Raw genomic sequence first — 17,824 nt, forward strand, 5'->3', positions numbered from 1 at the left:
TTACTTTTACAATTGAATGTTGCAGAGCCTGCTTCATGTATCTTGCGGAATCGAGATATAGCGATCCTTAATTCCATTGGCGGTGTCAACATTTAGGGTCAGTCTGTGTTAAAAAGTTTTTTAAGACATCAATAACTTTGTCAGACCATTATGGGATTTTACTTAAGTTGGATAGAAAGTTGGATAGAAGCTTTTTTATGATCAAAAGACAGTGTCGAGAGCAAAATAGTGAAAATAAATACCTTTACAAGGAGTATTTGTCTTAAGTCAGTATATATCATAATTTATCTCTATTTTTCAGTATTTTTCCTTTGATCTGATTTTTCATATCATATGCTACTCGCTTGAGATAGAAAATTATAGTCAGAAACTAAGTCGCATGTGACATTGTCAATGTAAACATCAATGACGTCATAGGCAAAATATCGATAAACAAATTATCGATGGTCTTTTAAACTCTTGGATGTTTCTTGGCCACATCTCATCTCAGGGCTGCATAATTTGTAATTATCTTCATTATTTTTTAAATCACCCTTATTTAGATTGTTTTGAGACTTTCTTTCGTGTTGAAATGCAAATACATCTGAGAATAAAATTGGAAGAATTTTCCTGCTGGAGTAAGAACAGCTTAATGAATTGATAGAGTAGCTAGAATATACTATCCAATTATTGGCTTTTGATGAGGTTGATACAATGATTTATCAACCCCAAGGATATTATATTCACCGAGGCCAACAGACCTGGGATGAATGTCATATCTTAGAGGTCTATAAATTATTGCTTCAACTGATATCAAATGTCATCAGTTGTTTTATTATATGACTTTTTTTTATTTATTTCTAATATTCTTGTATTTGCTCAAGATATTTAATTGCTCCATGTTTTTATTCTAAATGTGTTATCTGCTTTGGCAGTTGCTAACTTTTATAAATTGAAATATTCAATAAAATTTAAACAGAAAAAAATAAGAAAATTGAGAATTTGCATGAGTCATAACTCTATGTCATTGAAGTTGCCTAGAAAAATAACTATTTAGGTATACAGTACTTGTTCCAAATCTTATATTAACCTCTCTTGATTTTCCCATGGTGAATATAATGTTTTACAAAGAAGTTTCTCTATGCTTTTAGTCAGTGAGAAGACAGAAGTTTTATAGTCATATAATAAAACATTATTGAGAATAAGGGATTATTAGGTCCCCGCCTAGTGGCGGGTCGCCCTATAGTGATCAGTCTGTCCGTCTGTATGTAACAAATTGTGTCCGCTCTATATCTAGAGAACCGTTATAATTTCATACTTTATACTTGATATGTATATTAACCAACACCAGAGGGTGTGTCATAATGTTTGTACAACTTCCTAGGTCAAAGTTCAAGGTCAGCGGGGCCCACAGAGATGGCTCCCATCTCAATGATGTCTAGTTGTCTATGTTTTTGTACATGGTAAATCTTTGATCACATCCAAGTTCCAGTATATGTTGCTCTCTAGTTTACACAAAATTGTTTTCCATTTTCTTATAGGTGAAGAGGGTGAAATGTTTAGATGACCACCAAAGTCCAGTCAGATCACCTTTATCCAATATTTCAACCAATATTTGTCATGATGCTATATCTCAACATGTAAGTCTGTTAAATCATAATAATGATAAAAATCACAGAGACACGAGTGTTACTTCCTTACCATACTTGTAAAACCTGTCAAAAAGTCATTCAGGAAAAACAGAAAGTTGTAGCAGTGATTAATTTCAAAGAATGTTCTGAAGATTCTTGGAAAGATGTCTTGTAATAATATGGATTTACATAGAAATTCCACATTCATCCTTGTACTTGTATTATATGATGCTCAGTCTTACAATCCTCTTGACAGCCATAATATAGCTCAGGTTACTTTTAAAAACACTAATATCCTAACAAATATAATCCTCTTGACCAATTAATATCACCAAAAATAATACTTTTCCCATGATGCAATACCTTCTGAATAAGATCATTGCATGGATCACCACAGAAAAAAATTAAAGGAAGATGTAATAAAAGAAGCTGACATTATATTAAAAGTCGAATTTGAATCCGATATCAAGAGTGATGCTACGATATTTAATTTTTGACGAAAAAATTGAGGATGGGTTCTTAAATATTTAGGGATGGATGGGAACAATTAATTAGATGCTGCTAAACTCAGAGGTTGGTGGTTTAATTGGCTTTTATATTCCCAGTATTGTCAAAGTAAAACCCCAATAAACATGTAAAGTGGTACTATTATTGGCTGCTCTTTCATCTCAATATTATAATCAAGCACCATTATACAGTTGCATGATCACAAAAGAATAAAAATATACATGTACAAAAATTTCACAATTATAGTATCAATGTATGTTACGTTGTATTACTTAATTTAGAATTTACGTAAATAGATTTTCTAAACATAATGACATTTGAGAAAATAATAACTTAATTTCTGTATTTATATTTTTGCCATTAAGTAATTTAAATTAAATAAATACATGTCATATTGGGTCTTATTTCTTTCTGTGTCATCATTCAGTATTTGTACTTTTAAAATTAAGTTTTTTGATAACTACAAATTACGTTTTTTTTTTAAATGTTGGTTTATGGTCTATTTTGTTTTTATTCCAAACTTGCTTTATCAGAAATCAACTTGAAATTTGTATATCATTTGGTAATAGGTCTTGTTGGTTTTGTTTAAGGGCATACGATACAGTTTTGATCCCACGGTGATTTTTTTACGAAAATTTGCATACAAGCTATTTTTCAATTAGTTGATTCAAATATGTAATAAAAAATATACCTTCATGTGCTAAATTTACAGATAAATGGCGTTGAAATTTTAGACATTTACTTAAGATTTCGGTTTCTTGTACATTTCTATCCTTTGGACGGACATACTTAACTTTTTTGTTTCATAAATAAACACATAAGGATTTTTGTAAAACGATTTAGAATATCTTCTTTACAAAAGTATGCTCTAAATTTGTGTAACAATTCTTTGAAAATAATTTTTATTAAAATTTTATGATTTTAGTAAAAACATCATTTTTTGCTTCATATTTATCTAATTTAAAAAAAAATCATCGTTTAAAAAAATTGGAACAAATAATCTTCATACATTATCAAGTCATTTGTTGTCGCGAAAAACAACATATTACGTTAGCAACGTCATTATCTCCCCTGTAACTGTATCGTATGCCCTTAATCCCCCATTCCTTCCTTTCTAACAACATGAACAATTTTGTTTCTAATAATTACAACATTATTATCTTGATTTCTATTATTTGACCAGGAAGCTCTTATCAGGAAGATACTGTCAAAACCATTTAAGATTCCAATTCCTAACTATAAAGGTAAGTGAGATAAGAATTGGTGATAATATTGGTGATAGTAGTCAGTGATTTGTTATACTATTTTTACGCATCGATTGTGATTTGTAGTTCAATATTTATGTATTCAGCGACTCATTTCACCATAAAATCTAACTGTGCATACTTGAATTTATTGATATTATAAAGCAGTTTATGGTGTCCTCCCTCTCAGATACTGCAATAAGCACTACACCTTTGAGCGGTAGATTGAGGTACTTGCATGTTGAATGAAATGTCATCTAATTTTTCAAACTGTACTCAGAATATATTTCTGACAAATTTCTGAGGTGGATCAAATAACAAAAGATTGCTGTCATTACACATGCTATTAAAATTTAATGCATCTAATGTAGTTCAGTAATGTTACTGACGAAAAAAGGATTTTAGATTTCAGCAAAACCAAGTGTAGCAGATTAGTTGTTTACAAGAACCTGTTCATAATGGTTAAAATCTGGGCCTGACACTAACAAAGATATCAATATTAAACGTGAGACTTTTGTAATTTGTTTATTTCTATTACCAAAAAAATTTGAAACACTTGAAAAATTATGATATATATAAACTGCAGTAAGACATAATCTCATATTTATTTCTTTTCTTTTTTTAGGAAGCACACTTAATAGAGCTTTAGGTGTAAGACGACAGGGAAACAGACAACCATTGTACGACCCGTTTGAAGAAGGAGCTTTGGTTTTATACACACCACCAGAACTCAGTGCACATGAACAACTCAAAGTTGACTTGTATGTAAAATATAGCAAAACACACTTAATATAAAAATAAGGAGATATGGTTGATTTCATTTGATAACACTTCTACAGCACATAATCCTAACCATAAGTTAGTCAGTACATACTCTCTTTAAAGAATACCAGTAGTCTTGATTTAGTATTTAATGGGTATATTTTGCATATGTTTACAGCTATGCACAATGTACATATAAATAAAAGATATATGTCTCATGATAAGTTTTCTGACAAAGTGTGTTCCAGAATATCTACATATATTACATCATTGATATTTAGATATACATTTGTATCACCCATCCATGCATGACAGTTGGGTACATTATATCAAATAAGGCCTGGCTTCTCTGTCATGCTTTGGTGAATTCAAAATTTCAATGATAATTTAGCTTAACAATAAATTAACGTTGAAATTTAGGGTAAAGAAATATAAAAAAAACTGGTTGTAAATTGCTGGACAATCTCACTGCAAAATACAGAAACAATTCAACTGCATTGTACATCAAGGTATATTTTGATAACTGTGCATGGAATGATGTATGAATTGTATGAATAGGGCTAATAATTCAGATTGACTGCATAACAATTCTCCCCCCCCCCCCCCCTAAAAAAAATAGCTGAAGAGAGTAAAGTGAAAAAAATGAGAGAAGTTCAATTCCATTAGGTAGAAATCATTATTTTCAATGAACTGGGTCAAGAGGTCATTTCTTCCAGATGCTTAAAAACCTGATAAATTGGATCTAAGTTAATCAGTTTGGTTTTGTCATTGCTATTACATTCTTCAGTTGTCTCAAGATAGGTCACACAGTATGAGTGTATTTAATGTTAAAAAAGAATTTTATACAACTTAGACAGAAGTTTTTTCATGATTAAGAGATATCATCTAAAGTCAAATTTTGAAAGTGTTTTTTTTTGTCGAGCCTGCGACTTTTGTCGCTGAAAGCTTGACATAGGGATAGTGATCTGGCGGCGGCGGCGTTAGCTAACTTCTTAAAAGCTTTATATTTTAGAAGGTGAAAAATCTGGATGCTTCATACTTTGTATATGGATACCTCATGTTACAAAGTTTCCGTCAGTCACATGTCCAATGTCCTTGACCTCATTTTCATGGTTCAGTGACTACTTGAAAAAAAGTTAAGATTTTTTGTAATGTTAAATTCTCTCTTATTATAAGTAATAGGATAACTATATTTGGTATGTGCGTACCTTGCAAGGTCCTCATGCCCGTCAGACAGTTTTCACTTGACCTCGACCTCATTTCATGGATCAGTGAACAAGGTTAAGTTTTGGTGGTCAAGTCCATATCTCAGATACTATAAGCAATAGGTCTAGTATATTCGGTGTATGGAAGGACTGTAAGGTGTACATGTCCAACTGGCAGGTGTCATCTGACCTTGACCTCATTTTCATGGTTCAGTGGTTATAGTTAAGTTTTTGTGTTTTGGTCTGTTTTTCTTATACTGTATGCAATAGGTCTACTATATTTGGTGTATGGAATGATTTTAGGTGTACATGTCTAGCTGGCAGGTGTCATCTGACCTTGACCTCATTTTCATGGTTCAGTGGTCAAAGTTAAGTTTTTGAGTTTTGGTCTTTTTTTCTAATACTATATGCAATAGGTCAACTATATTTGGTGTATGGAAATATTTTATGATGTATATGTCAGTCACGCAGGTTTAATTTGACCTTGACCTCATTTTCATGGTTCATTGGTCAATGTTTAGTTTACTTGGTTAATGTTAAGTTTATGTGACAGTTGTAATAAAGCTTTATATTTAGGACTCTCAAGATAATATCAATGATTAGTAAAGAAGGTGAGACATTTCAGCATGTGCACTCTTGTTTTTACCTTTTCATATTTTACTGATAGATGGACTAAGTTAACATTAAGATACAGTCTAGGGTGATAGTTTTTGTCGAGCCTGCGACTTTTGTCGCAGAAAGCTCGACATAGGGATAGCGATCCGGCGGCGGCGGCGTTAGCTAACTTCTTAAAAGCTTTATATTTTAGAAGGTGGAAGACCTGGATGCTTCATACTTTGTATATGGATGCCTCATGTTACGAAGTTTCTGTCAGTCACATGTCCAATTTCCTTGACCTCATTTTCATGGTTCAGTGACTACTTGAAAAAAAAGTTCAGATTATTTGTAATGTTAAAATTCTCTCTTATTATAAGTAATAGGATAACTATATTTAGTATGTGCGTACCTTGCAAGGTCCTCATGCCTGTCAGACAGTTTTCACTTGACCTCGACCTCATTTCATGGATCAGTGAACAAGGTTAAGTTTTGGTGGTCAAGTCCATATCTCAGATACTATAAGCAATAGGTCTAGTATATTTGGTGTATGGAAGGACTGTAAGGTGTACATGTCCAACTGGCAGGTGTCATCTGACCTTGACCTCATTTTCATGGTTCAGTGGTTATAGTTAAGTTTTTGTGTTTTGGTCTGTTTTTCTTATACTGTATGCAATAGGTCTATTATATTTGGAGTATGGAATGATTGTAAGGTGTACATGTCCAACTGGCAGGTGTCATCTGACCTTGACCTCATTTTCATGGTTCAGTGGTTATAGTTAAGTTTTTGTGTTTTGGTCTGTTTTTCTTATACTGTATGCAATAGGTCTATTATATTTGGTGTATGGAATGATTGTAAGGTGTACATGTCCAACTGGCAGGTGTCATCTGACCTTGACCTCATTTTCATGGTTCAGTGGTTATAGTTAAGTTTTTGTGTTTTGGTCCGTTTTTCTTATACTTTATCCAATAGGTCTACTATATTTGGTGTATGGAATGATTGTAAGGTGTACATGTCCAACTGGCAGGTGTCATCTGACCTTGACCTCATTTTCATGGTTCAGTGGTTATAGTTAAGTTTTTGTGTTTTGGTCAGTTTTTCTTATACTTTATCCAATAGGTCTACTATATTTGGTGTATGGAATGATTGTAAGGTGTACATGTCCAACTGGCAGGTGTCATCTGACTTTGACCTCATTTTCATGGTTCAGTGGTCAAAGTTAAGTTTTTGAGTTTTGGTCTTTTTTCTTATACTATTATGCAATAAGTCAACTATATTTGGTGTATGGAAATATTCTATGATGTACATGTCAGTCTCGCAGGTTTTATTTGACCTTGACCTCATTTTCACAGTTCATTGCTCAGTGTTAAGTTTATGTGTTTCAGTCTGTTTTTCTTAAACTATAAGCAATAGGTCAGCTATATTTGTTGTATGGAAGGATTGTAAGCTGTTCATGTCTGCCTGGCATGGTTCATCTGACTTTGACCTCATTTTCACGATTCATTGGTCAATGTTTAGTTTTCTTGGTTAAGTCTGTTTCTTAGAAACTATAAGCAATAGGTCAACTATATTTAGTGTATTGAATGATTGTAAGGTGTACATGTATTTCTTGTTTGGTTTATATGACCTTGACTTCATTTTCTTGGATCATGTTAAGTTTATGTAATAGTTGTAGTAAAGCTTTCATTTAGGACTATCAACATAATATCAATGGTTAGTAAAGAAGGCGAGACATTTCAGCGTGTCCACTCTTGTTAAAATGTCAATATTCTTTTTCAAACCTTCATGGAATTCCAGGTTACTTTTACAGGAGCTTCTTCATAATCAAGAGATACCATCTAGAATTATTAATAAAGAGCTGCTCCATGAGCACATGATACACCCATCGCTTTTTCAACAAATAGAGTTCAATTTCTCCTCAATGCCATATCAGAAATTTATAAAAAATTAAAGGAAGCTTATTTTAAGAGATACAAACCAGTCACTAAAGTTTCATGAAAACTGCTCTTAGCATTTTTGAGTTATTGTCCGAAAACTGGAAAATCCCCCCTTTTTTATGAATAAATCCCATAACTGATTACTCAGATATGTAAAATCTAAAATTTATAAAAATCGAAAGGGAGCTTACGTCAATATATATATATAACCAATTCACCAAAGTTTCATGAAAATTGGTTAAAACGTTTTTGAGTTATTGTCCGACATATTGAAGACGGACGGACAACGGTATACCATAATATGTCCCATAAAAAGGGTGTATAAAAATACATTTTCCTGTATTTATTATACTTATAAATGAAAAAGTTATTTTGCAGTCAACATTAGGGTACATACATTCTGTAGTTAAAGATATTAAAAGTTGAATAACTTTGTCAAATTATCATGGAATACTAAAAACCTGGACAGAAGTTTCTTCATAATCAAGATATAGCACCCTGTGCAAAACTGAAAAAAAAAGTTTTTAAATTTGTGTAATATAATTTATAAAAGAAAAATATTTTTTTTTGCATTAACCATTACACATTTTTGTCACTAACAGCGGCAGTCATGGGTCACAGGGTTATATAGAACCCATTACAAACTGTTATGCTTTTGAAATAGTAGATTGAATTTGATATAAAAATAAGGAGATGTGGTATGATTGCCAATGAGACAACTATCCACCAAAGTTCATTGAGTCATCTAAAATAAAAATTGATCCAAATTCCTCTCAACGGAATTAAACTTATATTAATTGCTATATTTCAATGGTAAGACTGCAGACATATTGCTTCTCTTGGGAAACTTTGAGTCCACTAGAGTGGACTGTGGACTTTATGTGCTCTACCATAGAAGTTACCTATAATATAGAATTTTCTAGTACTTCCAAATATGGTGATGATAGCTTACACAGTATTTAGAAGATTCATCCCTTTTCATAATTATTCATCTTTTTCTTGTAAATATAGACACAATTGAATATCTGTTAAAAAAATTTCTCATGTTTTGTGAATCTGCATTGTTATTTCAATTTTATTTATAGACTGTAAAATTTTGAAACAAACATGATTCAAGGAAAGCACACCTGGATTAAAGACAGGTACTTGTGCAATTTGCACTTTGAATTCAAATTAACACATAAAACTGTTAATGAATTTTTATGGACAAGTCGAGGGCAGTTGACATTCTGCTAATTAACAACTAAGACAAATGTTTAAATAAGAAAAAATCAGTATTACCTCACCAAGACTGAAAAACAAAAATAGTGTGAAAAACTTACAGTTGACATTTATTTCATTAACAAATTGATGTTTTAATTGACAAAGGCAACACTACCTATGGTAAACTGAAAAAGGTGACGCAATCCAGACACTACCTATGGTAAACTGAAAAACATGACGCATTCCAGAGTGAAATACCAAATATAGGGTCAAGCAAAGATTCACAATGAGTGCAATAATTCTTATTATAGAATAGATAAACAGTAATAGACTATAGATAATAGACTTGACACAATATGTTATTCTTCTTCAGCTATTAAAATCACAAATGTAGGGAAGGTTCATGAAAAGACAAACACTGACTGAAACATTCGAAAAAGTATTATATAGAGTTATTACATCAAAGGGGCATTAGCTGTCAAACATTTATGATACTTTTTCAATTACTCTAGCTCTGATGCCTGCAGAAAGGACACAATGTCTGTTTCAGACATCTTGTTTATCATTCGTCTGCTTGGGCATGCATTTAAAATTTCCGGAATTTTCTGGATATTGAAATATATTATCCCTGTATATTCTTTACAAAATGTTAAATATTTCTTATTTCTGGTTTTGGCAATGTCTTTAATTTTAACCATGCTTACCAGCAAATATCACTTTACTCAGAACCTCTCTAGTGCATATCAAACTTTAAGGAGAAAATATGGAATAAAATCTCAGTATAAAAGATGCAATTTGTTTATTATATCAGCAATGCTCTATTTTAATGCCCCCACTGTAGGCAATGGGGGCATTAAGTGTTACCTTTGACCGTCCATCTTTATGGATGTCCCATTTTCATTTCCACACTCTTAACTTAAGTGAATCACTTACCGTTCTAGAGTTATGCCCTTTATAACTTGGAAAATTGCAAATGTTTTCGTTTCTGCACTCTTAAGTTTTCCTCATATTAATTTTATGAAACTCATACACAATGCTAAGAACCTAACTCACAGACAGTTCAAATTTTGGCAGTAAGTCACTTACTGTTCTAGAGTTATGCCCCTTTATAACTAGGAATATTGCACATTTTTTCATTTCCACACTCTTTTAGTTTGTCTCATACTGTTTTAATAGCTTCTAAGGGTTCTTTCTGGAAAATTTTGCACAACCCTTTGACCAAAACTAATTTGTATAGAAAATGCATGGAAACAAGATGTGTATTTTTGTAAATTGTTATATTGGTAAGTCTTTGTGACATATGTTGTCTAAAGGAAAAAAAACTATCATAATTTAGGCCTAAATCAGTCATAGTTGAGAAATTATCATCAAAATGAACCATTTTGCTGCCACAATTACAGCATCACCATTAAATCCAAATTAAGATCTTTGAATGTTATCTTTTTTGTGACTGAAACACTTAAATACTCAGAGACTGTTTGACATAAAGCTTTTATACTTGTTAGGACTATTTGTGGTCATATTCACTCGGGTGCTATAAACAGTTTGGTATAAAGTACATGGGGTTATTCCCCGAATAAAAATAGCTTTGGAAGGAAATCCCTTTTTATATACATAATTGGTGAAAAAGTATTTATTTATTTGTATTTGATAGTAAGAATTAGTTATTTGATAAAAATTATAATAGATAAGTAGAACTTCAAATAACAAAAATGATCAGCAAGGCAAGATCTACAAACAAGTCAAATTTTGCCGATATAGTTAGCAGACTGCCACTCTTTATAGGAGTGATTGCCCTTAAATGAGTATTTTTTTACCCTCTTTTATGTTTTGAGCAAAAACTTAAGAAGATAGAGACAAACTAAACAGACGTAGGGATCAGCAATATAAGATCAACAAAAAATAGATTTTTGTCATGAATTCGATTCTCGTTTACACTATTGGAGAGTGTCCTTTGTTGAATATGCACATAGACACAGGCTCTTTAGAGCCTCTAGTTTTAGTATTGTTATGATGACACCTTGTGAAAACCATTTCTCTTGTTCAGTTTTTCAGAAAGCTCTCATAGTTGGCAGGATTGTTTTCCATCATTTGTAGTTGACCATATTATACCACCATTATGATTCAACCATTTGTACAGGAGTTATGGGACTTTGACCATTTTTTTAGTATTCTGACAATGACACATTGTGAATGCAACTTTTTTTGGGACCGTTTTTACAGACAGCTCTCATACTTGGTAGGATTGTATGCCATCATGTGTAGTATCATCATTTGGAACAGACCATTTTTACTCATGTAATGAGACTTTTGACTTGCCCATTTGACAGAAAGCTCTCATATTTGGTACTATAGTTTGCAATCGTATGTAGTTGACCATATAATGCTGTCAATATGATAAAAAAAATTAGGGGAGTTATGGGACTTTGACTATTTTTTGTGACTATAACACCTATTGAACACAACTACTCTGAACCCGTTTTACAGAAACCTCTCATATTTAGCAGGATTGGTTTCCATCAAGTGTAGTTCATAACTAAATATATATTGGTATCCTGTTATTAACACTTATTATGGTCCCTCATCCTGTTATTAACACTTATTATGGTCCCTCATCCTGTTATTAACACTTATTATGGTCCCTCATCCTGTTATTAACACTTATTATGGTCCCTCATCCTGCCAATACTGATATTTTTGCATTAAACCTTCTCCTTTGTAAAGGGATATTCATTAACATACATCTTGAAAAACACCTGAACACAGATAAGTGACTATTCTATTTGTTTTGTTACAAGATTTCCATTTCTGAATATTGGATAGTCTTAATGATAGTTTGATACAATGATTTGTGTTTATTTCAGGGAGAAACATCCAGTACATGTAGTAGTTGATCCATTGTTAAGTAATGTTTTACGACCTCATCAAAGAGAGGCAAGTTATGGTTTTTGTCGCCTTGACGGAGTCAAAAAGCGAGACATAGATATGCTGTTTCCGGCATCGGCGGCGGTGGCGTCAACAATGTATTAGTGTGTGATTAGGTCTAGTTCATGGTGAACCACTAGTGGTAGGTCAATGATATTTGATATGCAGTTGTATACACCTTATCGCTATTTGTCTGCCATTACTGGACATCACACAAGTTCCCGTAAAATTTTGACGTCATAATAGAAAATGTCTGACGCCACAATGGAAAAGTGATTGTTATATGACGTCAAAAGTTCGAGCGGGACAGATTCTCGGGTCAAGCGGGAATAGCGATAAGGTGTATTAGCATTGGCACATCTCATTACAATGGAGATTATTTTGCTCTGCCCCCTCAGTCATGGTCTATTGACTTTGAAACTTTTGCTTAGTTTACATGTATTAGTTTGTGATTAGATCAGTTTAAGATGAACTTATAATGTTAAGTCAATGATATTTGGTATGCAGTTGTATAAGCATTGGCATATCTCATTTCCATGGAGATTATTTGGCTCTGCCCCCTTAGTCATGGTCTATAGACTTTGAAAATTTTGCTAAGTTAACATGTATTAGTTTGTGATTTGGTCAGTTCAAGGGGAACCATTAGTGGTAGGCCAATGTTAATTGGTGTTCAGTTGTATAAGCATTAGCACATCTCATTTCCATGGAGAATATTTGGCCCCGCCCCCTCAGTCATGGTCTATTGACTTTGAAACTTTTGCTTAGTTTACATGTATTAGTTTGTGATTAGATCAGTTTAAGATGAACTGCTAATGTTAAGTCAATGATATTTGGTATGCAAATGTATTGGCATTTGCAAGTATCATTTCCATGGAGATTATATAGCCCCACCCCTGATCATGGTTCATTGACTTTGAAACTTTTACATAGTTTACAAGTTAATGTTTGTGTTTAGGTTTGTTTAAAGGGAACGACTTATAATAAGTCAATGGTATTTGGTATGCAGTTGTATTAGCATTGGCACATCTCATTCAATGGAGATTGTTTAGCCATGTACCTTCCGTCATGGTTCATCGACTTTGAATATTTGCATAACTGACATGTTAAAGTATTGCTCTTTTAATTTCAACATTTGCATTATCAAAATTACAAAAAGGCGAGACATATCTCTGTGATAACAGTTTATGAATCATATCTAGTGTTTAATATCTATACATAATGTTGGTAGCGAAAAATCTACAGAGAGTATTTTGTATTTATATTTCTAGCCCTATCCTTAATACCTATTTTGCAATGGCAGTCCAAATTTGTTGAAATTCAAGGTGGTGGTCCGGGCCTACTTTGCAGAACTATTTAGATGGGCTATAGCTATGATTATGCATGAAATGTTTGTTACCTTCTGGATACTGTAAATTTGGAAATTATTGCCAGGATTTTATTATTGCGAAAAATGCGACAGGGTTGTAATCACAATAATTTAAACTCGCATTTTGGATTTTTTTTGTATGAATGGATGGGGATTTTTCTCAGTATCGCAAAAATAATAATCGCATTTTTGTCTGAAATGAAAAAATCACAATAATGAATGCATGCAATAATTTCTGAATTTACAGTCAGTATTAAACTATCAATTAATCTTATATTAATGCTTTAAACAAAAATATTTGAAAATATCAGTTTGAAAAATATTAATAATTTACATAAAGGCATTACAAATATATATAACAAATTTGCATGAAGCATGATGACCAGTTTCAAAAACTCATTACTGAGGTTTTATAGGCATTGCCTGACTATTGTTAGATTAGACAAGGATACAAACCACTTTATTATTTCCACTGAAAATTGTAATTATGTTGATATTTGCAACCTATTTGTAGAATTTCTTATTTTCTGGATAAAAATGATTTAAACGCACACATATGTAGTAAATCAGGAGCCTTAATAGTAGCTTATTTTTGTGTCTGAAATACATACCAGTACATAATATAGATTTATTTTCTTAACATACAAACTTAATTCCTAATAAGATTTCCATATATTGTCTCAAATTTTATCTTTGCAACTTCTCTAACATTATAGTCTGATATGTTACAAATATAAAAGGTTGTTCAAAGTTCAAAAGCATTGATATCTTGTGATACCTTCAGAAAATATATCAAAGAATGAAATATGTAAATCTAACGGTAAATGATCTTGCAGGGTGTTAAGTTTATGTATGACTGTGTGACAGGAGAACAAATAGAGAACAGTTATGGCTGTATCATGGCTGATGAAATGGTAAGCAATATAATATAAATATAAAATCACCTTAACCGGGCATCCACCAAATACTTTTGTCACACTTTTCTTAAAAATACTAAACAGAATGGCTTCGTGTTTAATCAGCAGCTTGACAGTGATGGGTTGTAACATGTGAGCACTTATATGATCTGTCAGACACTTATTTCCTGTATGGTGATACTTGGAATTTTTCAATATGTTGAATGAACTTAAAACTTCAAATTTTTCGTCACACTTTTCTCAAGTACTACTGGACAGAATGACTTTTATGTAATCAGCAGCTTGACAAAGATGAGTTGTAAAGTAAGTACATTTCGGATCTGTCAGACACCTTTATGTTTACATATACTTTGAATTTTCAACATTTTTTTTTTGAATGAACTTTAATTTTTCATCCCAAATTTCTCAAGTACTACTGAAAAGAATGGGTTCATATTTAGGCAGTGATGAGTTTTAATGTGAGAGTCCTTTTTGGATGAGTCAGACAATCGCTCTCTGTTTTCTGATATATTCTTAATTACGAGTTAGTAATATGTTTAGCAGGACAATATGTGCATTCTAGTTTCAAGTTAATTTATAGAATATGAGATATTGTTGAATACAATGAAATTCAGTTTTATAATTTAAGAATAGTATAAAGTTAGGAATTAATTTGTTATTGTGGTACTGGTCAAGAATAGTATAAAGTTAGGAATTAATTTGTTATTGTGGTACTGGTCAAGAATAGTATAAAGTTAGGAATTAATTTGTTATTGTGGTACTGGTCAAGAATAGTATAAAGTTAGGAATTAAATTGCTATTGTGTTACTGGTCAAGAATAGTATAAAGTTAGGAATTTATTTGTTATTGTGGTACTGGTCAAGAAAACCAATATTATGGTAAACATGTCAAATATAAAAATCTGTTTATTTTTTATTTCAGGGACTGGGGAAGACATTACAATGTATAACATTAATGTGGACATTATTGGTATGTACAATATGTAACATTAAATAGATATTGACATTTTTGGTAAGTTCAATTAGAAAATGAAAAAAAGACCTTGTAAGTGCTCTACGGATGTTCCTTTTATTTAATAATAACTCAAATGAATTTATGAATGTTAATTTTCCACTTGATTCATGAATAATGTCGTTTCAGAAAGTGGGGAATACAAATATTTGTGATTTTAAAAAGCTGTTCTTTTAATGCTCTTTATTATCTTTAGAGATTTTTATCTTATTTTTCATTACAGAAACAAAGTCCAGATTGTTGTCCACATATAGACAAGGCAGTGGTTGTAGCACCTAGTAGTTTAGTAAAGGTAAAAACATTATATATTTAACTTTGTTTGGAATATTTACTTCAAATAGAAATAATCCAGGTTCTTTTATTTCCACTTTCATATCGTATTCGGTTAAAGAATGAAATCAAATGTAAACTATTTGAACAATATTATATGTAGATAAGGAGCATTGAAGTGAACCATGAAAACTATAATATATAGTACTCTGGTTCAGAAATCATCTAGGACACTATATTTTTGTTGGTTTTAGTATGAATTTGGGTAGGTGGATAGGTAGAAGCTAAGACACTGAATTTTTGTTGGTTTTGTATGAATTTTGGTAGGTGTATAGGTAGAAGCTAAGACAATGTTGGTTATGCAAGGTAGGAATTGGTGTATCATGGAAGCATCTTTCAGAAACAAGATCCTTTTCAGTTTTGTATTTTATAGGGATATTACATCCTTCATCAAAAATAGTTCATATATATTAATTTGATGATTTGCTGGTCCAGCTTGGTCAATAGTTTCTATCAGTGCTCCATAGATATAAGTTAGATAAGTAAGGGCTTCTAAGAGCTGTATTTTTTAAAAGCAAACGGCCAATGTCCAATCTTACATTTTGATTTCTTCACTGTCATGGTCACCATGTAAACACTACAACATATAGTTGACATAATTATCTCTAAACCTAGGGTACTTGGAGAGGGAATATAACCTTAAACTGTTGGGTAAAATTTGTTTTCATATTTATATGCATTTCCATTTTTGAATTGCATGCTTGATAGATAAATTGACATTTTAGAAAATATATTTAGAAATATGAATTTTTATATTTCAGAATTGGTATAATGAGATATTTAAATGGTTAGGACAGAAGATAAATCCACTGGCCATTGATTCTGGTACCAAACAGGAAATAGACAGAAATCTAAGTAAGAAAAGTTCAGAGTAGTGCAACTTTATGTTAACATTATCAATTTTGAAAGAATTTGTACAAGTTTGGAAATAAGAAAACATCAGGTTTTTATTGTTAGGTCTTTTATCTCAGAGAACTTTGTATTGGAGGTTTTTAAGGTGGTACCCAACACCTTGACTAATATTAATTTGGCTCGTTTAATTTTCATAAAATTTTGACAAAATGTTTACTTTGACCCTTTGACAAAAATATAAAAATTTCAAAAAATTTGAACCAACCACTTTATCAGAAAAATTTCATTGGTTATATAGCAGTTTGACAAACACTAATTTTGATCATTGAGAAGCTTAATATTTCCTTAACAATACAACGTAATTAAAACGTTTAGCTGATTTTTACAGAGTTATCTCCCTGTAGTGTTAGGTACCACCTTAAGTAAACTAAAAAAATGTGTAAGAAGTGTAGATCCTATTACAATATGTTTGCTTTATTATTTCATTTTTCAATTGATTTAACATTGAAATATGGTCAAATTAGATAAAAAAGAAGTTGTGGTATGATTGCCAATGAGACAACTCTCCGACAGAGACCAAATGACGTAGAAGTTAGCAACTATAGGTCACCATAAGGTTGCAATGGGATTTTCTCCAATTAACCACTCAATGCATGAAACACTGGCCTGACTTGCATGTGTACATGCATATGAAAATCAAAGAAAGTGTAAAAGTTCCACTCATCTTTGCTAACTAAAAATGTGGGTACATGTACAAACTGAGATAATTTTTATTTAGTTTATTACAATTATATCTCAACAACGATGATGAAACTAATGACAATTTTATTTTATTTAACAGATCAGTTTATGCAGCAGCAAGGAAGAAGAAATCCTAATCCTATTTTAATTATATCATATGAGACATTTAGATTACATGCTCATGTGATGCATAAAGGTTCAGTAGGGCTGGTTATATGTGATGAGGTAAGGATCCTATAGTAATTATATCATATGAGACATTTAGATTACATGCTCATGTGATGCATAAAGGTTCAGTAGGGCTGGTTATATGTGATGAGGTAAGCATCCTATAGTAATTATATCATATGAGACATTCAGATTACATGCTCATGTGATGCATAAAGGTTCAGTAGGGCTGGTTATATGTGATGAGGTAAGGATCCTATAGTAATTATATCATATGAGACATTTAGATTACATGCTCATGTGATGCATAAAGGTTCAGTAGGGCTGGTTATATGTGATGAGATAAGGATCCTATAGTAATTATATCAAATGAGACATTCAGATTACATGCTCATGTGATGCATAAAGGTTCAGTAGGGCTGGTTATATGTGATGAGGTAAGGATCGTATA

General features: G+C 31.8%; 1 protein-coding gene across 2 annotated transcripts in view; it reads left to right on the forward strand.

Moving 5' to 3' along the window:
- The window catches only part of LOC127731601 (DNA repair and recombination protein RAD54-like), a 54,217-nt gene that overhangs the window by 20,061 nt on the left and 16,332 nt on the right, over positions 1-17,824 (forward strand). For both annotated transcript variants that reach the window (XM_052240375.1, XM_052240386.1), the window contains exons 3-11: positions 1,521-1,619; positions 3,301-3,361; positions 3,987-4,122; positions 11,928-11,997; positions 14,191-14,268; positions 15,193-15,240; positions 15,506-15,574; positions 16,374-16,467; positions 17,306-17,430. In XM_052240375.1, the coding sequence (XP_052096335.1) occupies positions 1,521-1,619; positions 3,301-3,361; positions 3,987-4,122; positions 11,928-11,997; positions 14,191-14,268; positions 15,193-15,240; positions 15,506-15,574; positions 16,374-16,467; positions 17,306-17,430 (780 nt within the window). The remainder of the gene's footprint in view (positions 1-1,520; positions 1,620-3,300; positions 3,362-3,986; positions 4,123-11,927; positions 11,998-14,190; positions 14,269-15,192; positions 15,241-15,505; positions 15,575-16,373; positions 16,468-17,305; positions 17,431-17,824) is intronic.

The sequence above is a fragment of the Mytilus californianus genome, unplaced genomic scaffold, assembly GCF_021869535.1.
Source record: "Mytilus californianus isolate M0D057914Y unplaced genomic scaffold, xbMytCali1.0.p SCAF_1, whole genome shotgun sequence".
Classification (NCBI taxonomy): domain Eukaryota; kingdom Metazoa; phylum Mollusca; class Bivalvia; order Mytilida; family Mytilidae; genus Mytilus; species Mytilus californianus.